Source organism: Ischnura elegans, chromosome 11 (assembly GCF_921293095.1).
Source record: "Ischnura elegans chromosome 11, ioIscEleg1.1, whole genome shotgun sequence".
Taxonomy (NCBI): domain Eukaryota; kingdom Metazoa; phylum Arthropoda; class Insecta; order Odonata; family Coenagrionidae; genus Ischnura; species Ischnura elegans.
The window spans coordinates 67394780-67418611 of record NC_060256.1 but is presented as its reverse complement, the minus strand read 5'-3'; the positions used below and the strand labels follow the sequence as shown (position 1 = coordinate 67418611).

Here is a 23832-nt window from a genome sequence, read left to right as displayed (position 1 = left end):
AAAATAACCAGCACTAATTCGTACTCCGCTCTCATCGGTAAAGCCGTCTACCTTCCCTTAACTACAACATTAACACATCCAAGCTTCTACCAGCTTCTCCTCGGCAATGCCGCAGAAATGTCTTTTTTGGAATTCTGTATTTCCTACAAAATTCATTTAATTTTATTTTTCCCTCCCTTCCCTTCAGGGCAGATTTCATTTCCTCAGGGGCCCATTTACCATAAATCCTTTTCAACTTTTCTCCTAATTTCCCTCCCTCCATTTCTCTTGACCGCAGATAAAAGAACTAAAATCCATAACTTACGCTTGTGATCCGAGCCTCACTCAGTCGCCCAAATCGCATAGGTACAGAGAGAGGTGGTGCGATTTGGTAGCGACCGCCATTTTATATTAAATCATTTCCACTGCCTAAACACGTCACCATATCGCGCTGTTAATAGCGCTAAACGAAGCACAATAGACTTCAAAAATATGAAATGTAACTAAAACTATGTAAATACAACTTATTTGTTTTCAATATTCTTGTGAAAAGACGAAAGAAATAGCAGAAGAGACTTCTTTTCTTAATACCTACGCACCTGACTTGTCACTATACTGGTGGCCACTGCGATTTAGGCAACTCTCCCCTATGAAAGAGCAACTTATGAAATGATTCATGTTGATAAGCATTGTAGTCTTACCTAATATTATCAATAATAAGTAAGTAATATTATCAATGGCATTTGAGACTTTAATATTCAATCCAGAATTAGTGATTATTTTTTTCTATGGTACGATACATCAATCTTTTTAATGCAGGGATACCCATTATTGAATTATCAACACCTATGATTTTTGTTTACCTTTGTGCTAGCTGATTTTCTATATGAAGTCAAACTTAAAAGCCAAACTAGCCTGTAGAATAAGAACAAAGAGTGGCAAATAAGAGCAAGAATGATATAAAAAAATAAAAACAGCTATTGCTAAGGCCGTATGTTAGGAGTTATGATTTACTAGCGTAAAATTGGACGAAATGTATAAAATAAAAAATTCAAGAAATCATAAATCCAGGGCAGTAGCTGATGGACTAAGCAATCCACATTTGGGCAATTTTACGGAACTGGATTGATAAAAACGTTGAAAGTATAAATTATAGTAAACTGGGCAACAAGTAAATTATCATGTCATTCAAGGCATGAAAATCCGTAAACCATGCGGAACCATTCATCTGTTCTTTTTTAACTTAAGAACTGTCCATGCAAATTACTGTTGTAGACGATAATGATTTGGAATCACTGAGGAGAACATATTGCGAAATTTTAGGCCCACATTTGCATCTTGCCAGTCACTACTGTGACCATGCGAAAAATATCAAGGCCGTTCACAAGTTTGGCAATGGTGGGAAAATAATATTTCCCTCTTCGGTTCCAACGTATAAAATCGGTGCCCCCCCCCCCTTCCTGGAGGGTGGAATCTTGCCTCAGAGGTGGTTGTGTTTCCCATCTACTTGGTTTTAGCGTACTACCTCATTTTATAATTTCACAATTACAATTAGCATTAAATATCATGAGAAGTCCCTATTTAAAATTGCTCAACCTAACATTATGAGAAATGAGAATTTTTTTAGCGTTTAAGATGCCTACCGCCCCGCAGCTTATAACTATGGTAGTATTACCTATCCACCTACTTATTTTATCGTGCTTCCTGAATTTTTAATTTCACAATTACATGTAATAAAAAAATATCATGATTTATCCTTATTTAAAATTACTCAGCCTAAACTTAAGTTGATCTTGACCACCCTCGCACCATTACGAAGGTAAATATAATCTCTATTCGCGAATGACTTTCGCACAATTAATTCTTTTGAGGTATCCATCACATGCATTCAATGAAGCAAGTGTGGATCTCATCTCTCGTTTTGATCCTTGTCTTGCTAAGGGAGAGTGATTAGGAAATATGAGTAAGGAATTGAGAAAGGTCGCAGAATATGGATGACTTCATTTTTTTGTAGCAAAAAGTAAAAAATTACATTTTTTCAAGTGATTTCTCAGATTTCGATAGTAAACTGCACTTTAACTCCTTATTACCAGGTCAAAGGATCAGCAATAACTTCCACGTGGATATTCCACACTGTTTTTTTAAACTGTCAGGAGAAAATTGCTGCATTCATGACTGAAAAACTGATGTCAATTATCTCATCGTCAATGCACTGACTCATTGTTCCATAATACTCTTGCGAGACTTTAATTGCAAATATTGCTCAATCACGAAGCCGAAATCCCTGTAATTGACTGCATTGATCCATGGTAACTTTTTCCGACACTTGAATTCTAACATAACGCGGATGGGCGGCTTTTTGGTAAAATTGCAAGGTTAAATACAACCGCTGTGTAGGCAAATTACCGCGGTAATCTTGCAATCCATGCCTTATAACATAAAAAGCTCCTACAAAGGCGCAATTTTAGGCTAATCAAGTGAAAAATGAGAACGAGAAAACAAAATTTCAATGAACGATGAAAGGGTGAAACGAGTACACTTTTGCAAATAAACGAAATAAATGCTGTGACGTTGCGGCAATTATAAATTGCACACAGTTTGAATAAACTGGTAAATAATCCAAAAATGAGATGTACGCTGTATTGACGACGACTTCATTCTGTATTGTGTGACAGCATACTATTCATCACTATAGAAACATGTGGGTGAATAAAACGTAATTAAAAAATATTAGGACAGCCTAATTTTGTTCGCTAAATTCTTTCGAATTGGTACAATACGAAAATTTGTATTTTTTGTGTTAGTGACAAGCGAAGCAGCATTTCAATAAACTAACATTATTTCCCTTCATCTATATTATCCCATAGATAATTACCTACTCGAAATCCGGTGACAAGTATCACTTTTTTATCATATTTCTTAAACCTTAAATCTTTAATCAGGTGTTTGTACACATGACTCTTGTATGCTACCCATAATCAACAATTTTTGTACACCTAGACCAAATTTTCCACCAGTACCAGCATTAAATTGCGATAATTAATTGCAAATTCCCGAAAGTCAGCTTATCCCTTGCGGTCAACAATCGATTGAGTACAATGTAAGAGCAAACTTTATGATTATATGAAAACCAAATCTAAGTTGCTTCTCGTATTAATTTCTTCAAGAGTTTTTCTTGCTTAGTAAACGTTAAGTGAAGGAAATCACATGAGCTCCCGAAAGATACACCTTTAAAATTAATACGCGTCTTCTCTCTTCACACTGTACTTCCGCGCGAAGAGGAAGAGTCCACAAGGCCTAAAATAGACAGTGACATTTGAGTGACAAATTCTCTGCCTCCTTACAAAAATACTAAGTCATCTAAACAGCCATAGAGATGACGTTAAAGTCTCCACGAGCAGTCGTTGGCTATTGTTTTGCGCAACGCAGTAGGTACTCAGCATCTGGCGTTTGAACAACGTTTTAAGTACTCATTGCATCACACATCCAACTCCTAAGCCAAATAAATGTCTGATTGAATACTGCCACTCAGAAAAAAAAGATCACGATGACTTTTCAGAAGGCATAGGAGCTATAAAGGATGAGGTTAATGACCTTAGTTTTGGCGAACTCATACTAGCGACCTGACAGCAGTCTTACAGATGAGTGAAAGGGAAAAGAAGTTTTTGCCAACCTTGAACATGGCTCGAATTTTAAATAAGCAAGCCAAAAAATTCTAACATATAATTAATTCGATAATAATTTATTCAATAACGGTAAATTTTGTAAGTTAAAACAATTATGAACCATATTTGTGATACCCCAGCTAATTTACGAGAGCCATATTTCTTAATTTTCTTAAATCGTCAAACTTATAAGTCATGACTGCATTAGCACTCCTAGGTTTTATTTACAATAAACTTTAGGATAAAATTTGCGACCGGGATATTTATAATACGTAACAATTAAGGATAAAATCATTACTTCGACGAATAAACACATTACATTACATAATTATTTAGTTATCTATTTTTTACTATAAATATGAAAATGTACTACCACTAAAAGTCTCTTTAATTTTGTGAGCATGCAAAAATTATAGCCCTCCAAATTTTGAAAATGGTGTATCACTCGTAAAAATCTCGATAACAATCTTTGCGATGGATTTTCCTTCACAGGCTCGAAGAGGCATCTATAAGGATAGATGTACCTAATCCTCTCTATGGCTACCTACCATTCACCCCGGCGACGACGCCATGTGGACAAGGCGAAGATTACATCCACCTTACTTCGGAAGCAGTGACTGGTCGGATACCAACGAATGAAAGTGTTGATGTTGGTAAGGGACGCTATCAACTTAGATGTCACATTATGTGGAGCAATATACTGTTTTGGCTTTTTGTGAAATTAATATTGAAATTATCTTAATTTGATGAACTTTCAATTATTACAAGACTTACTGAGATCATATAAAATAAATAAATAAGAGAGAACAGGATATACGAAAGATAAAAAAATATGGAGCTTTTGATCCGGTATGTTGTGCATATAAAAATGATCAGTTAGGTTATTCGTTGGTGAGGAAGGTAGAAAAAAATACATTGCGACGCTAATCGAATAACGTGAGGAAAACGTCAGTTCATACTGAAAAATGAACCTTTTAGGCTGCTTCATGGCCATCCTTCAACACAACGTTATTTATCACTTGATATCCATCCAAGTCGACAACAATTGTTGAAACAAATCATGGCTTTACTAAGTATTGCAACGCGACCAAAACAAGTCTCTTGATTTACGCGGCTATATTCAATGAAATTTAATTTTCAAGTAACTACGGCCTCAACCTCGTATTTTGACTTTTAGTAAAAAATGATATTTGATCATTTAGTTATTTATTAAAAGCTGTTACTATCTATTTTCTTACCTTTTCCCTGCCTTCAACAACGGAGATTCTCAAGTTCAATAAATAGAAAAAATGGTATGGCAGGACAGTTTTTATACCCAGCAACCATTTTTTCTAATGCTATTATCACTTTTATATGGTTTGATCACTAAACAGGCAAACCTAATGCATAAAATAGCACAATAGAATTTAAAATAGGTCATTCCAATGAACAACTTTCAAGCATTAATTCTAAAATATTTTTTTTATCAAAGTAACAATGCCATTACATTCTAACCATTTCTGTTTAGCGAGAAATTTTCGCTGATAAATTTTTTTTTTACCCTTTGCTAAAAAAGAGATCACCAATCGTTATCTTATCGAGCTATTGCAAACATATATTCCTGTTCGTCATCTCGATAATTATTTAAGTGCTTTCTTTGTGACAGTATCGCGTATCAAAGATTGTGATAATCTTTTCCTAATATAATGAAAGTATGCATACCTATCAATGTAAATATACTTGTGATGAGAAGGATAACCTCGAAAGGCTGTGTGATTATGTTACAATATGTACTTGTGAAAAGATATAAAACCTCGAAAGGTAGTACATAATATCCTAAATAACATTCATGCACATTATTTTAATTTTTCAAGGTCCGTTTCCATTAACACATAAATTCAACAACTTGATATGAAGTAGAATAAGTATACGCAACTTGAGAGATGGTTTTGGTTTGATAGTCTGGAAATCTCTTCGTCCTAGTAGAACAAAACAATATATTCATTCATCAGGAAGCAAGATAGATATGCATGTTTATTTTTTACACAAGTATATTGTTTTGGGTTAAGTTTATTCTTTTAACGCTTAGTAGAATTTGCGACACTATCATGACTCCCTGTCAATTTTAATTCTGCTTTGTGTGTGTTTCTTCCTCTTTTATAGTATTGAATAATGTGCTGAAAATCTAATGATTGAGAAGAAAATTCATGATCTCATAAGACTGAAAATTGCTGGAAAAGGTTCTTTCGTTTGCCATGTAGAGTTTTTCGGTGAAATTCTAAAATGTTATGGAAATAATTTTATTCGTTCAAAAACATGTAATTAACTATGTGTATTTCAAAACTTTTATATCATCCATAGCATCTATGACAATTTGTTAAATAATGGACATGCTGTTTCATTAGATAATATTTTTCATTTTGCCTCAATTTGCATATCGTGAAGCGCGAGCATTAGTCCAAGCCTGGGCAAGTTATCGATGGGGCATATTTGAAGAATACGGGTATCCAGGACACCCAGTCTATCCTTACTTCCGCGAAACATCCGCGGCAAACTGGGATCCAACTGGATGCTCTCCTGGCTACCATGGAGTCCTGCGCACCAAGTTAGTACAACATCAAAGCAATATTTAAGCTCATATGGTTACCTAGTTTGGTTTTTTACCTCATTAACCCTTTCTAACCCAGAGCTACTTCAGGAAAAATAAAAATTTCAAGATTTTTCACTTTGAAAACTTGAAAATTTTCCATCAAATCATGTTTATCATGGTAGCTAAATATTTCATCATTAAAATTTACACCACAAAATAATGTCTAGTTTTGATATTTCCCAAAGAGTGCTGAAAATGTATACATTTTTGATGTTGCTTAGAAGCAGCATTGGGTTATTAAGGGTTAAACAGATGATTGGTCAGATTAGGAGCAAATAGCTTTAGTTTAAATGTTAAATCAGGTTGTATCGCTGGTAAAAAAAACTTTATAAAATCTTTAACCCATTATAATTTTTTAAATTGTTTTCATGTTTGAATACGGTAAAAAACAAAAATTAAAACAATGATATGCAAAATGTGCCCAACTCAAGTTTAACATTTTAAATTAATGATTTATCAATCTTCATTAGTGTATCGTGAAGCCATTATCAATGTGCACACCTAATTTTGACTCCAACAAAAACATTCCTTACCTAACAACTCAAAAGGTAGTCCTATGAAATGCACAAATTTTATTTATATCATGTTTGCTATGGTATTACGAGCTCACATCAGTTTCTTTGTGGCAACAACATTTATATTCTAGTTTAAATAAGCAAGCTAATATAGATCAAAATTGCCACGAGAGCCCATTTGAATGTTATACTTTTCAAATTCAAATACCAAAGCATATATTATGATTTGGTCGTTTATGTTATCATCAGTCGATGAATAACATTCAGTTATGCATAATTTTCAATTTTTATGAAAATGGCGCGCCTTAATTTCTTCACGGAACCTTATTCCGAAACTTAGTTGATTATCCTAAATTATTTCGACAAGGGGCCAAAACTAACTATAAAACTAAACGCTAGAAGCGGTATCACATACACTGAATATTACTCACAGCAGGGGCGCAGCTAGGAATTAACTCTGGGGGGTTTAGGTGCAGCTAATACCGTGGGTGTCTGGGGGTATGTAATACCCGTCAGGATAAGCGGGAGGTTCGAGATTAATAAATTGCGGAATTTTAGGTAAACGGTTAAAAATGGTGAGTTTTACGGCTTTCTGAGGGATATTTTATTAAACTATTCTACAAGTAATATTAATCCAATTAAGTAAAATGGATTAAACCAAAAAATTTCTCTGAGCTCTGGGGAGGGGGGTTTATCCTCCAAAATCCACCCCTCGCTTCGCTACTGACTCACAGTAGGCTAAAAATTATTTGGGTCCGGATAATTACACAAGACTTTGAAAGAGAAGATAATTTGAATTGGGAGGAGAAAATGCGCAGATGTCGACGGTCTAACTCGAATGATAAATGCACATACAATTTGATAAAGCAAGTTCAAAAGAAGATGAAAAATTCCTCTGCGACACACATTGTATTACTATTGAATACAGCAGAAGAACGTCCTTAAAAAGCCTCTCCCTGTTTCTTCTTACACTATTTTTAATGACGGGGCAATTGTTTGATGCAATTATTATACAGTAATTATTATTCATGTCACAAAAGAAATGTAAATACCGATTAAATTCAAAAAGGAAATTAGAATACATCAGCCGAAAACGATAAAAATAAAGTTGATGATTTCTGGCTATGCTTTATGGAATTTACTCATTCTGAATGAAAAAATAGTACTTTTTTTCCACAGAATATTTTTATATGTACACTACCTAGTTTTCGACGGTCTGCGTCATCCTCAGTCGAGGAGTACATTTTCGTCGATACCGCGGTAGTGTACCAAAAAATATTCCGTGGAAAAAAACAAAGCTTAATTTTTCATTCAAAGTATAAAATAAAACTAAAATTCTAACATAAATCAGTAGGCGGAAGACTAAGAAGAACGTTAAACTGGGATAGCAAAGGCTTGAAACGTTTAAAGAATTCTACTACGACACTGTGTTACTATTGAATACAGCAGAAGAAGCCCCTTAAAAAGCTATTCCGTGTTTCTCCTTGCACTCGTTTTAATGACAGTGACCTGTGATAAGCGAAGCAAAAAATAAATAGTTAGTAGAATACCACAGTCGACGCCTTCTACTTAAGGAAAAGTCTACTTAGATTAGACATTTACTGATATTATAAGCATAGATGCAATGAAACTAAATACTACATGCTAAATCTGGTGCATATATCTTTATGGCAAATAGTTTTCTACGATTACAACGGCACAGAAGTCAAGAGTGAAAGCAATCCTTTACAGAAGAATTCTGACAATGAAATGGAACGACTTAGTACCACGGAAGTCCATAGAAAAGCAGGAGAAAAGAGACTTCCATAAACATTGTCATTAAAAAAACATGGGAAAAACCGATCGGCCAAACCAAAAGGCACAATAGTCTATGAAGACATGTAGATGGGAAAAATGTAAAATGAACGCCACAAAATAGTAATTTAGGATAGTTAGTATGCATGTGAAAGGTAATAATACGAGCAGTTTGAATTTTTAGCTTAGAGAATATTGTTTCTAAAAACCAATCTTTCAATTGCTGATTTAAGATAATGATTTATTACGTATTTTTTTGGCCATGAGAGCGATCTAATGGCTACATTCAGAGGCCAGTCTTCCAATATTATAATCACTCCTCTTTCCTATGATTGAAAAAATACCTCCAGGGACACTTTAACCTCGAAGCGGGAACCGGTTTCCGATGTGGAACACAAAATAATGCACAAGTGGTTGGCTGCATTCTTCCTTACTTTCACTCCGATGAGAGGACGTCGACCGCGTGGAAAACCAGTCCCACAGATCGCGTAATCGGTTATTTCACTGTGGTTCGACGGCTCGTATCCTGTTACACAAGAGGAAATCGGTCGCTACTCACTAAAGAACTTCCGCACAGTACAGGAAACGGCATAATGGACCATTTTCTCGATCTTTAGAAGAGTTTAAATACATCCCCTATGAAAAAATTGCATAAACCTGTTTCAAATTTTTATACAATCTTATACATTACCATGGCAATGTATAAGATTGTATAAAATTTTGATACAGGTTTATAAAATTTTTTCATAGGGGATTATTCTTATTTAATTAATCGAAATTAATGGTTACTAAGTTAGGTAATAGCTTAGTTACCTACTATCAATAAACAAATGCTTGCAAAACTAAGTTAAGTATGTCAACATTCTTGTGTATTCCCTTCTCATTTTTTAAATTATATTATTGAAAAAAAAACTGTTTTGTAACCTTTATTTATGTATCAATATTGTATATTATTGTACTCTCATTTTTTCATTCATAGGCCTGAGGAAGGTTTTAATATAAAACGAAACGTTGGCAAAAACCTTTTTGCATTATATGACCTATACTCCAGGAATTTTCGATCATTAGTTAAAATACAAAAAAAATTTCAGTATCAAGAGTTTATATCATTATTTTGCGAACTTAATGGCTATGGCCATAAAGTGTTCCATTTTTGGTCTCGTAACAAAAATTCAAGGAAGTCTCAACTAAAAATGAATTACAGCCGTAAGTGTAGTAGGTACTTATTTCTCCACAAATTGAATAATAGCCCTCTACCACTATTATAACGCCAGAGTAACAGTCACGAATCGCAACTTGCCTCAGATAAATCACCAAACACACACAGGGAAAACACTACCTTGTCAATCAAATGTGGCTGGGCTACCAAGGGGTTAGAGCGGTTCGTCATATAAATAATATACTTCGGCAGAATAAATCACTTGGTCAAGATGTATGAATTCTAGCCTTGCCGTTCGAAGCGTATGCCGTAGTGCCAGATAGCGGATTCATTTCCGCGAATCTCTCGCACGTGTCTGTTAATGTATTCCAGCCTTTCTGTGACCTCTAGAACAGCTAATTAGTTTTCCAACATATTCTATAAAACGCTGCCAATTGAAATTTCTCGGAAAATTCTTTCAATGGGCTAATGTATTACAGTTTGCAGTTCCCTGCAGAGCCTGTTCCATGCTACCATTTACTTGAATCACTTCCGTTCAAATATGCAAAATGCATATTTATATGTAAAGTTTATATTTTTTCTGTCATAACTTTGCACTAAATTTCCGCCACAGGGAAAACTCAAACAACCTGAAATTTTCTCTGGAAACCTTCCGAGGAATATGGAAAAAATCATAGATAAAATAAAATTCAAACCAAATTATTTCACAAGAGGATAAATTTCTTTAACACAATAAATAAATAAACATATGTTATACTTTGAGTCCGCGCATTTTTTATTTATTTTTATCTGATTCTTGGCGTCTGCTCAAGCATAGGGTCACGCCATTTACCAGTCATGAACTTGGATTCACACCACAATTTTAAGGGCTACTGGAAATCTTCAAAATATTATTGATAATTTCCAAATACGAAAGCATTTATAATGACACCTTACAATTGCAGGTACATATTATTACAGCGATATACATATAAATTGTAAGGCTGGTTGGTCCAAAAATGATTTAGCATAATATTTTTTCATTTTAACTAATTTAACATATTTATCATTTTTCCTGCTCTTATTTTATTCTTTTCTGTCATAAATCGCATAGACGCAAAAGTAAAAATCGCTTATTATCTTCATTTGTTTTGAAGACCGGGCCAAAATTGCAGCATAGACAAGAACGGAAGGCCAGGGCAAGACTGCCGGTTCTTTCCTGACGATCAGGGGATCGCAGAGTCGGCATGCATTATGTACCAATACTACCTCAAATCAGTAAGTATGACCAGTCCATTCTACTTCAGTGCGAATCAGAAATTTATTCATTTCCACCATCTCTTATCTGAATACTTCGAATTTTTTTGTCATCTTTCTTCGATCAATTAAAAGAAACACTAAAAAAGAGCTCATTAAACTCAACCTGTAGATTCAACAATCTTTCTTCAAGCTTCTCATGAGCTAATGTTGTGATTAGTTTAGTTTCTATAATGATTCCATCATATTTTCAAGATCATACTGCGAGACTTGCTTCCAAAAGGAAAATGTTATTCATTAGAGTAAGGAGAAGAAAATTTACTGCTTCCTTCAACTTTTCAATTTCTATATGAACCACACACCATAGAAATAGTATTTCAAGCTAGTTATTTTTAAATAGCCATTTTTATTCGCTTTATTAGTAATGCTTTATTCCAAGATACAACTAACAGGAGTCAACAAAATATTTGGAACTAAATAAATGTCTTAAAAACAAGTTTCTCGGGCTAGGCATATAAAAATAAATTGAAAGTTCTGCTTAAAATATCAAGGCTAAACTGTGTTCTAGTGACGACTATGCAATTACCCTCTTATTGTTAGTACCCCTGGCGGGTATGTCGGCTTTTACTTTTCAGCCGAAAAGTGCTACGAGCCGAAATATCGGTTTTGAATTAGATAATTGTTCAAATTAATAATTATACCGCAACGAAAAATTTGAGTAAAAATAAGGATGAATTTGCAATTAAAAATTAATATTATACGACTGAAATTTCATAAAATAGCATGTTGATTTACCCAAGAAAATGACTGAAGTATTTTCTCGAAGATGTCAAATTGAGTTAAAATACCTGTAGCATTTCTTACCAGTGCCACTCCAAGCAGGTGGCATTAGGTTATAGTAATTAAATATTTAGATGCACTCATTTATATTTCCGTGTGTTTGGATAAAATGACTAAGATCACGATTTATACATGTTTTCTTGGCTGCACCCAAAAAATCAGAATTCAATCGTAGACTAAACCTCTATATGGAGACATAAAAATTCTATATTTATCTTCTCCTCCATCAGCCGCCCGTATTCTGCACGGATGAGACTCACGATCGGACGGCACCCAACCGGCAGAATAACTTGTGCGGCCATCGCAGCTCGTGGTCCGTGATGACGCAGCACGAAGACTTCAAGGCTGCGAGGGTGGAGCGGGCAAACAGGCGTGAGACTGTCTTCCACGTCGCCGCGTTCTCCGGAGATTCCCCATTGAACGTCCTCGTGGTGCTGGACGTCAGCAGAGGTGGTGCACCACGCGAGGAATTTCGGGTAATGAATACAGATTCCGCGTAATTTTACACCACCTAACCTTTTTTAATGCGAGGGCCAAAAATCGATTTCAAAACGTCCGGAGAGCCACAATGTTCCACGTCACTTTACCACCACAATAATAAAATAAAATAAAACACATATTGAAGCATAGGGGTACAAGCGATTTCTTTTTTCTATACTCTGATAGGTGCAGGAATTAGGTATAGGTAACAAATTAGATGAATTAGATGCTTTATATAGTGCATTTGATTTTCCACTCGACGTCAGCAAAGAACTGAGACTCACTCGTATCCCTTGGCAATCAATGATTGTGTATTTCTTCTAAAAATTAACTTTAACTAAATTTGTTGAGAAAAAATCACTTGTACCCCTTGGCTTCGCACGCCATCATATAATTTCAAAGTGCGATAAACTTTATTGGTTAATAAGTTCAATCAGGCAATGCGATTTTTGACATTGTATATTTCTGACGAATTTTTCGATATATATTTTATATTGTGTGGCACGATACAAAATTTCCTTTAGCCTCTAGGGGCCACAAGAAATTAGCCAGTGGGCCGCATGCGGCCAGAGCGACGCGGGCTGAAGACCATTGGTCAAACCCATTATAAACCATTTTGATTCTAACGTAAGTAACATCGAAAATTATACATTTTCAACTTTATGCAGGAAAGATTTAGACTACCTGTTCTTTTGTGCTACGAAGTTAAATGGCGAAATATGTAGCCGCCGCAATAATTATGATTGAGCACAGAATTTTCACATTTTTGAAATGACAAGTCTTCAAATTTAAATTTCTCCCAGAGCTCTGAGTTAGAAAGAGTTGACCCATTTCCGCCAACCGAAGTCATAGGGCTACATCCTACCATTATGATCATATGAATATCTTGAAGAAAACCTGCACTCTTTGATCTCGCATAATCACGCGTATGCTGTTGAAGCTTGTACTAACTTAATCGACTTTTTAGTTATTCTTGAAGCCGGTCGAAATAAGGCCACTGACTGAAAGAGACGAGTTCGAAACGGATATTCAATACGGACGTGAGTATAAGTCAGACATCAGGGGCCTTAGTGATTGAGCTCTACCCTCACCTAACCATCGTGGCGTTACGTGTTTAAATCTTGGAGATTCGTTACGTAAGACCAGACTCAGGGAACTCCGATCGTCTGTCACTAACTGAATAAGGGAAAGACTCCACAAAAAATAATAATCTGCAGTCAGAGAAACAACTGTGACACGAACACTTGTCATTTTCAATCCAGGGGAAGTGAGTGCTGAGGTATAAGCTTTCAGTTTGGAGTGAGAAGTACTCCACTTTGTCCAATGCATTCCAAGTAGAAATATTCAAAATCAAAAGTATTATTACAAAAATCAACGATAGTAACTAATAATCTCATAATGAGCATTACCAAAATTTGGAGAGCTTAGTAAAAGCTATGCCTTCCAACACCAGAAATAATTTTAGAATCAATCTCTCAAGTCGACCGACGTCGCCGCGACGAAGGCGCGTGAGCAAGAGAGCTTCCGGAAGCGGGAGAAGTGGTAGAGTGGAGGCGGTAATTTTGCAAAGAAGTGGGGGGAATTACTGCGATGCCCAAGTCAGCCGCATCGGTCGAAATCTCCCGGCAAGCGCCCGGGCAATTCACTGGAACGTCTGGAACGCTTCTCGTCATTCAAACCGGGGTTGGGGGAGAACAGCGTTTTCTCTCCTCCATCTTCTGGGTTGGAGAGACAGCCGAGTGGTGTGATGTACGGTTCAGGCAAGCCATTGGAAGTCAAGGATGGGATGACATGTTAGGATGAGGTCTAGGAGGGGGAGAGAGTTATGATAGGACAAAGTGGAGTACTTCTCACTCCAAACTAGATTCTTATACCTCAGCACCCACTTCCCCTGGATTGCCAGGTGGAGGTATTCCTCCGCCATACTTGCTATATAAGTCTTGACCTCCAGGTTGGCTGTTTCGGAGGACAGAGTTCGAAGACAAGAGTTCCGAGACTTACAGAGCCTCCGACCCTTTGAGTCGAAGGGAATTTGCGTGAAAAACCTTAGTGCGAAAAGTCCTTAACGGGAGAAGTTCTGCGGATAAGTTCGGAGGATGTTCGGATGATTTTGAAGGAATATCTGGGGGGTACCAGAAATTTTTTGGGGGGGGGGGGGTTTCACACAAAAATGCCACATCATACCAACCTATCTGGGTTCTATCACTGAGTGAGTGATAATAGATGTCATTTTACTGTTTTTTTTTGCTCTAATGCAGAATGTGTTGCCCATTAATTGGAACCGCAGAATTGAAATGTTATTTTTAAAGGATAAGAGAATTGTAGAATCGTTCCTTTAACCTAAGACTGCTCATTGAATTAAATTCGGCTTTTTATTTCTGGCTTTATAGAAGTAAATTACGCGTGAATGAATGATTTATTGATGCTCTGGGAAAACCATAAGAGTAAAAAACCTAAGTAGCTACATAATACAGTCTGCTAAAAAAATACAATAATTATGAAATAAGCATAACATAAATAAGAGTAATTGAACACAAGGATTCAAACAAAAATTAATCTGCACAAAGATACTTACATCTCAAAGAAACTGAGCCACTGTATTAAATATTCATACAATTCCATTTAAAAATATTCCGGGGTGGAGGTGCATTTTATTCAGGAAGGTAATGAATTCAAAAACTTGATTGCAATAATCAGGAAATAATTAAGGCATATGTTGGTGTGGATTTGGGATACGTGGAGAAGGTTAGGTCTGCCCGGGTTTTTCTGACGGATACACAATCACTGTGGGTGAATAAGTTACAGAGGTATTCAGGTATTTGAGGAGAAAGAGGGATAAAAGGAAATAAAAGGATAATTATTCACAGAAAGTTCTTAGTGTAATTATATTTTAATCAAATGTCAATATTAATAAGGTAAGACATGTACTAGAATCAAATCGAGAGGATTGCCAATTACCCTTATTCATTTATTCTTGTCCATGGACTTTTCTCAATGCAAAAACTGAATACACTTACATATCTGAATATTATAATGGTGATATTAATGAGATAAATACCTGACACCTCAATAAGTATATACTTTATGTGTATGCGCAGGATTTAGAAACTTTAATTTGAAATAGTAGATAGTGTTTATTTAAATGCCGCTCTGTTAGCAACGTAATAAAAAAGTAATTTGATGAGATTACCATTTAATATTAAAACGTAGTTTGGGTTTATCCCAGAACATTATGCACGCCCAAGATTCCAAAGTGACGTATGTCATTTTTTACTACTAAAGCCGCTCAAGTAAAGACAGACATTGTTCTCATGAATTGCTGATATTCTTGGAAATGCCTGGGCTTTCCACTTCAGTGATATTCAACGTTCCTCAGGCCACCGCGTGATGCAACAATGCACAGGTCGACACAGAGCCAATTTGAATTAGATTTCGCCATCAACTATTACGTAAATGAAGTGCCTTGTTCAAGCAACCATTCGATAAATCTCCATCAGTGATGTTTCCAGCACCGGAAAAACCTCGTTTGATAAATACTCCGCTTCCTCACCTAAAAGAACTTGCCTTGGCCAAGATTCAAGCAATATTACATTTCCGATATGGGGCTTCATTTCCGAGAATCTCTCACATGGTCTAGTTAATCTTATTCCGACCTCTATCAAAGCCTCCAGAAAAGTGGTTCTCAAACTTCCCAGTGCTGCTATCCTTGAATAAAACTTCACGTCGTGGTGACCCTAACCATAAATATTTTCGTTGCTACTTCATAAATCTGTTACTCTGAAGAGCACTGCTGCTCTAGAGAGACGTATTGGTTTACAAGTTCATCTCGTTTTTTAAATAAAATTCCTGATACAAATCGATGGTGTAAATTATTTTATTAAGGTGATTATTCTCAGGTAATTAGTTTAATCGCTGTATTGAAAATTATAAATTTCCCGATTTAGTCATATTTTCTGTTTCAATTATTAATGGAAGAAACGTTTACGCAATTTTTTCACTGTTCAAGATTTCTTGTGCGACAAAAAAGAGATATCGATCGCAAATGGGCAATTCTAGTAGTATGTGCATAACACATCATCTTATCAAAAGTAAAATTCATTCATTTATTATTTGACAAAAAACTGTTTCGATCTATTTTAAAATATGCTTGCTGCCACAAAGGCCCAAATAAATTCAAAATTTTTGGTGATCGTTTAGCGTAACACGTTTATCTTCTGGTTTCCCAATATTCTTCTGCAAAAAATAAACCTAGTTTTTTACAATGACGCTTCTCTATGAATTCACAGAAATGATGCATTAAGCTTAGGAATTTTCCACAAATCTAAAGAGAGTACTGTGTCTACAGCAAATTTCCTTCATGGAATCTTTTTGTTTTTCATTTTCCTGGTTAGGCCCTGGTGACTCCAGTTTTCACGTATTCATTTAAAATTGTTTTTAAATCAAATTATGCCAACTTGGTAGCATTGGTATGGCATTATTCTTCTTCGCAAAAAAAATATATTTTTCAATCTCAAGTCAGATATCAAAGTTTCAGATGCCATTTAATGCCATTGAATCTTCTCAAGTAAAAAAATTCTTTGATATTAGCAATTACTGATATTCTCACACATTTGATAAACAGAGTACTTACATTTTTCGACAGTTTTGGAAATATCTGAGGGCAGAGCTTAAAAATTTATCGGATAATCTGCCATATGGTTCATGGATGGGTGTGGTCACCTACGAGGGACAAGGAAAAAACTACAAGTTCAAGAAACTCTCATCATTTTCACCAATGACTACTGACGACCGGAGATCTGAAATCAAATTGGCAATAGACTCAGTTAAAGCAGGCAAGGAGAGCTCCAGGGAACCAGCCAGAGCCCTGAAAGATGTAGGCCGGTTGGTCGACAATGCTCGAATCGGAAAGAACGTCTATCTGGTGTTTACTCAAATGGGGAAAGGAGATTTTGACATCATGGCGGAAACGAAGGTCCTAATGTTACAAGAGCAAGGAATAAAAATAATGGGAATGTCATTTCTGGACCCCCGGACCTCTCCAGGACTAGCTGAGCTCAGCCTGAAGACGGGCGGCTTGTGGACTACGGTGCAGAAGACGACCATGAGGGAGGATATCAGGGATTTTCTACAGTTTATATCCAGCTCAAAATCAGTACACAATCAGTTGTTTTTGGTAAGTACTAAACTCTTATAAATATGTAAAAACAATCCTATAATATAAGCTGTATTTTCTGATGAAATCGATAGATTCGGCTTTCACTAAGAGGAAATTCATGCTGAATGAAGATAAACAACTTTTGTGAGTTTCCACAGAATTTTTTATTGGCACGACGCGTTTCGAAGCTAAGGCGTACTTGTGACTGACGCCTTAGCGTTGAATCGCGTCGTAATAATAAAACATTCTGTGGAAATATTCCAAAGTTTTTTATCTTATTCAGCTGTATTATCTATTGATATTCATAAATTCTTTACTCTTTAAATTTCTCCACCAATTTTGTAAGTGAATTATGTCGTAAATGAATATATTTATAATTGAATTATAATAATTTCTTAAGAGAGAAATGAGTTGTTTTGATATGGAAAACTAACTTTCGAAATAGTTTAAGTAAAATAGTTGACTTGAAATACATTTTGAATTTTTAGGTGAATGAAACTATATAGCTTTGCCCGATAAATTTTAAATTTAATATTTAAAAACATATATTTCCTTCATTTATGGCCCGCATCTTCTGCATTTCCGATTTCAAGACAAAACACATGTGAAATACTTCCTTTATTTGCTAAAATTAACCATTGCTACAAAAATATTATTTTGACTTAATTTTTTATAGTATTCTTGAAGTTCTCGCAATGGTTAAGCTATTTCTCCGTGTTTAACTCAACAGATACGGATTTTAACTACATTTTGCCATTTAATTTCAATAGATATCGAGTGGTGTGCTACAAATTGGACCAGAATATTCGAGGAAAGCAGAGATATTCGTTGAAAATGGCTTGGGTAGACGCTCGACCTTCACTGTTGAGTCTGCTGACCGCATTGAGGCTAAACTCATAACTCCTAGCAGGAAGGTGATCAACGTGGTCCGGAATACAGCCTGCAACTTAGTCAGTGGGCAGTATTATTGCAATTTTGATCCCGCTGAGGTTAGTAATAACAGAGACAATTTTTTACCACTGATCGCAATTACCGCCTTAATCGAATATTTGTAATACTTTCCTACCATTAGACGACCGCCTTGCATATATTTATCATGCTGCAACATAATTCCAAAAAAGAGACTACTGAGACCCCTTAATTTTTAGTTGATTCCCAGTAGAAAGTAGTTTGAACTTACATTCAATAGAAAGTAATTTTCTTCCAAACAATATGAAGCAAAATTCCAACTAGCCAAATGAAATGCACTAAAATCCATACTTTGAAAGTCGCAAGTAAGCTCATTAAAAAAAGAGTTTAATATAGTTGAGTCCTGGCTCTCAACAGTTATACTCGGGTTCTAGAGAGTTTCAGGAGCTTTAAATTATACAGGGAATCATTTACTTCGCTCATAGTGATTGGTTTATGAGCTAGTTAGAATAACATTCAGTCTTGGATTTAAATTAAAGATTCTACTTTAACATGAATACAACACTAAAATAGGCATTCCAAAGAATTCCGAGTGTGTTAATTTCTTGGGAGTTAACAGTAATGACGGAAAATATTGGCGATGCATAGAAGAGAATGGTCATATATTTTGTTTTTAAGTGTCTGCTGCTCAGAGAAACGAAATTAGGAATATCCTTTTACTTTGGCTAGAATTGTCTTAGTTGGCTCTTGGTACATAAAAGCAAGAAAGCGCAATGCTTTCATATAAAAAAATCAAAATCATATCTATTTACTAGTGATGGGTCGGTTCGATTCCTCGATTCTTCGATTCCTCGATTCTCGGCCAAGAACCGGAATCGAAAACGAGTACTTGCCAAGGCGAAAAATCGATTCCGATTCCAGCAGTACTTCAAACAACAAAATATACGACAATTCAATAGTCATTTGAATAGGCATTTCCAATAGTCATTTGAATTTTCGCGCCACGTAATCGTAATAAAAATACACATATCTTCTTGGGATGTGCGAGTACTCGAAAATTCAAGTCGATCGAGTAGTTGGTACTCGACTCGAGCGTTTCGAGTAGCATTACGGATGTCGAGTCGAGTAGTTAAGGTAACAGAGCTTTCGAGGCTAGTAGGTCCAGCAATCTGCCGACAGGAAGCGCTATCATGAAACTCATGTAATAATGCAGTTTTTAAAGCCGATAAGTCATTCTAATGCCTTGGCCTGGTAGTTTCAGCTTGCCGAATACACTATAGTTGTCGACGTGGGCGCCGAATACCTTTACGCCAGCCGCGGCGGCCGATCATCTTCCTACCCCGCGCACACTGGTCCGAAATCGGAAAAAGCTGGAATAAAGTCCAAAATGACCTTTTTGGGGATAGAGACTTGAAACTCAGCGTAAATACTCATAAATCATTACCAAATATTGATTTACATGCCATTTTACATAAATGCGAACCTTTAGTGAGATATAGAGGCCCAAACATGACCAATTTTTCAATGCCACACGAGATATCGTTTTTCCTCAAAAAATCTTTGAATTTATCCAAGTGGTTTTGCGTTGGTATGAGTTTTGTGGAATAAAAAAACGCAATATTCCTTTGATCTGGTGCTTTGCCTATACTTTCAATGACTTTTGAAGATTTTGGCTCTCATCTGTCTGGTTTTAAAACGCAAAATGGCCGACCCGTTTTTCACGTGAAATTTGACATTAAGTAGACATTATCTTTCGTTTACGAAAAATATTTGAATAAATAAATTTGAACCACAATATAAAGTAGAGATTTCTAAAGAGTACTAATTAGAAATCTTGAAAAAAAAGTTTGCGACGAAGGAAATAAGAGCGATTTTTCAATCGCGCGTCAAGGCTGACCTACACGCCGCGGACCTCTGAGGCTCGGTAACTGAGGCCGATTTTTCAAGTTTTTAAAAACATTAGTCCTGAAAATCGTCATTTAAAGCATGGATAATCGTCTTCATTGACTTAAAACACTAAACTGAGGATGTTAAAAAGGATTATGTATAGATCGACTAGACCATTTAGCGCATTACTCGAGTGAAAATACTAAGGATTGGATATTTTTCGGAACCATCCCGCGCGTAAGAAATATGCCTCAGGTATTGAAGTAAAGTGAAGAGATTAAGTCAGCATGCTTAAGGGAGAGAAAAATGAACTGTTTCCGTGAAAGGCAACAAGCGATACCCTTTTTCCCTTTCCACCCTCGCCGAGGTGAGTCGCGCGGTAGGGGGAGTTTTCACACCATAAGGCTCTTTTAGCCTTTTCTATTACTGCGTCCGTCCGATGTAATATTCATTTGTAGCATTTAGTTTCTTTCTTGAACTTAAAAAAGGAAGAGATTTAAAGGTTGATTGAATGACGTGAGAAGTATAGCATTTTTTTTTGGCTCTACAAAACTAAAGTTTAGTTCTATAGTTGTTCGCTTCGTCCACTTGAATTCCATTGAGATTCAAGATCTAACAAATCGTTGGTATAATTTTTAATAAAAATTCCAAAGTCTCCGAAATCTTGCAATTTTGGTGGGAAAGTACTTGCCCAATAACACACATGTGTAGCAAAAGGCAATTTTCTGCAGGCAGTAATACTGTAACATGGAGACGTCAAAACCTGCTGGCTGAGCATGTAGAATAATTGGATTTTCTGCTTGAGAATTTGAAAGGGCCAACTTTTGTCAACTGACTCTTTCACAGAGTAATATTTTTTAAAGTAGTTTTCTTGTTGCCTGGACTAAGTGATATTTTTCTTGGAGCCTATGGCATCAGAATCGATGGAATCGGTATCGGTAGAATCGGAATCGAAATGTCAGAATCGGAATCGGGTTCGGAATCGATAAAATTTTGGAATCGACCCATCACTACTATTTACGTCCACTGATCCGCAGTTTCAACAGGTTGCATTTCATAATCATCTCATATTTTAGAGAGAGGTTCTACTTTTGCATTCAAAAATGCAGTGAATATGATATATCACAAAAATATTATAAAAATTCTTCGACTGATATTACTATTATGGGTCATCACCATCTGTCAGCAACCATAAAAATAATTAAAAATGTAATTTTACTCTGTCGATTGGTCAAGAAAAAGCTCATTTAATTGGCAGCACTAAAAACACAAAACGTTCTTTGCATTATTGTTGTAATATTATTTAAAAAATTATAAATCCTGATTATTTTTTTAACAGAGTTGGGAGCCAAAATCTCACGAACGTGACTCAATATTCAGCCGAGTTACTGCCTATAAAACTCAATGAAATAAAATATCAAATCAAATCAATCCTTTTGGCCAATGATTGTTTTGTAAATATTAGTTCCTTCAATCAATGCGACAATATGACTTGAAACCTGCGTCGAAGTAATAACTTAACCTTCTTTTAGACGTTTTCGCGGTCGTTATAATTTCTATCCACTATAAAATCAATCTTATGCGGACACTGTTGCCATTGTCATTGTTGACGGAAGCGTCAATTTCATTATAGTCTTTCAAGCAGTGCTCACTTGTTGATGACGGAAGGAAAACGCGCACTTCTTAACAACAACCGCTCTTTCATACTGTCAGTAAAGAGATAAACTACTGCAAAAAGTCAAGGTAAAAGGTAAATGAAGCGCATGACGTAATACTTTTCTATACAAGAGAGCAGGCAATTGTTCACTTCCCCTGAAAATCCTTCACTTCCACAGCTATTATCATTTTTCAGTGTCTTAGAAAGACGAATTTGTTTATGGCAACAAGCATTATCCTTACTTTTGATAAGGTATATTATTCTACCAAGTAAATCTAAATCATTTAAAATTTCAATCTTATTCTTTTCTTCTGAATAGTGCTAGAGTTGAATTCGATTAAATTCTTTACAAGCACTTTTTAAGCAAAATAATTGATACTCTCTCTGAAAGCTCAAGATAAGAGTCATTACATCCGTAGTCTACTCTTGAAAACGCGATTAATCGTTGTACAACTCTGCAATAGGATAGTATTTCAATTTTTGAGATAACAGAAAAAAACCTCTTAAAAAATAGTGACCAAATTTTCACCAATATCCATTGGCATGTAGGAGATAACAGAAATAAATGTTATCTTCAATTAAAATTATTCAAAATAATTTTAATACATAACATTAATTCTTATGGGAAAATCATATAATTTGCCCGAAGTTAGCATTCTAGCATATTTAAATCTCCCACCCTATCCAACTTTTTCCGACGAGTAGGTTGATACTTTTATCTAAATAAGGAAAAAATAACTTTGTTTCTTAAATTTTAATTTCATTTTGCCGATAAGTGTTCTCAGAAAATATGGTTTGAAGTTTTGCCATTATACATTGACTCATTTATAAATAACAACGTCATTCCTACGCTACCGAAGTTCGGAGCAGTTTCAAAGTAAGAATCAAACCGCTACGCGGGTACTAATCGGTTGGAAATACACTTGGACGCCGACAGTAAACAAAATTCTACGGCGGCGACAGTGTAATTTTAGCGGCTTTTTGGGCACGCTGGCGGCTACACAAATAATCTCTACGGCGCGAATTACAAGCTAATGATTGAAAATTGAGTTTTAAGGATTGATAAATGCAAATTAAGCTCAAATGTTGAGCGATTATTCAAGTTCTGAGGATATTTAGGGATCTTCACATCTTATTTTCAGCCTAGTCGACTGCGGAGATGGGGCTTTCATCTTTAGTGGGATACTCATCAATACTCATTATTTAATAACAAGGAAACGCGATTAAATCAACTCATGTACCATTATCCTCGCAGCGGCTATCAAAACTTATGGACTAAAAAAAAATTCCAAACGGAGCGCAATAAACTTGGCATCAACCATTTATCTGCTGTAAATTGCGCGGTACGAGGATTGGATTTGCGACGAAGCGTAAAAAAAGGTAATTCTTTCTCGGAAACAATTGTCCAATCTCCTTCAGTATGAAACCCTCAACTCTTGGCTGAAAGGTGCTTCATAAGTCTAGTTTTTCTTTAGAATGCGTCATGCCTCACAATCTTTAATCGTACACATTACTTGCAGATTGTTTTCCATAATTTATGCAACGAATTAAATTGGCTTGATGCTGACAACTGCTCATTTTTTAGGAGGAATACGTGATTATTCGGAGCAGTACTTTTCCACGCATGAGAGGTATAAACCTCTTTATATATGCTGATCCAGGATTTTTATATAATGACTGAACAACGGAACGCTTTTCTCATTTCCTTTCAAAAAAATTTTATATAAAAAATTCACGCCAGTTATAGATAAATAAAAAATAAGGGGATATAGAATGTGGTAAATTCGATTTTTATATTTTTAACAGATTGTTTACCAAGTTTTTTCGGTGACGGTGGGATGAGTTTGATTAACGGGGAAAAGACATGGAAATTTATCACTAGAAAGCCAAGTATGATTTTAGGTAAGCATCGTGAGCAAGGAATGTG

The 23832-nt window shown here is 35.6% G+C and overlaps 1 protein-coding gene across 2 annotated transcripts in view; it reads left to right on the top strand.

The window, feature by feature from the left end:
* LOC124168411 (calcium-activated chloride channel regulator 1-like) overlaps nucleotides 1-23832 on the top strand; it is a 78318-nt gene that overhangs the window by 16147 nt on the left and 38339 nt on the right. For both annotated transcript variants that reach the window (XM_046546627.1, XM_046546628.1), the window contains exons 3-8: nucleotides 4137-4297; nucleotides 6069-6228; nucleotides 10878-10998; nucleotides 12048-12293; nucleotides 16940-17470; nucleotides 18223-18441. In XM_046546627.1, coding sequence (XP_046402583.1) covers nucleotides 4137-4297; nucleotides 6069-6228; nucleotides 10878-10998; nucleotides 12048-12293; nucleotides 16940-17470; nucleotides 18223-18441 — 1438 coding nt within the window. The remainder of the gene's footprint in view (nucleotides 1-4136; nucleotides 4298-6068; nucleotides 6229-10877; nucleotides 10999-12047; nucleotides 12294-16939; nucleotides 17471-18222; nucleotides 18442-23832) is intronic.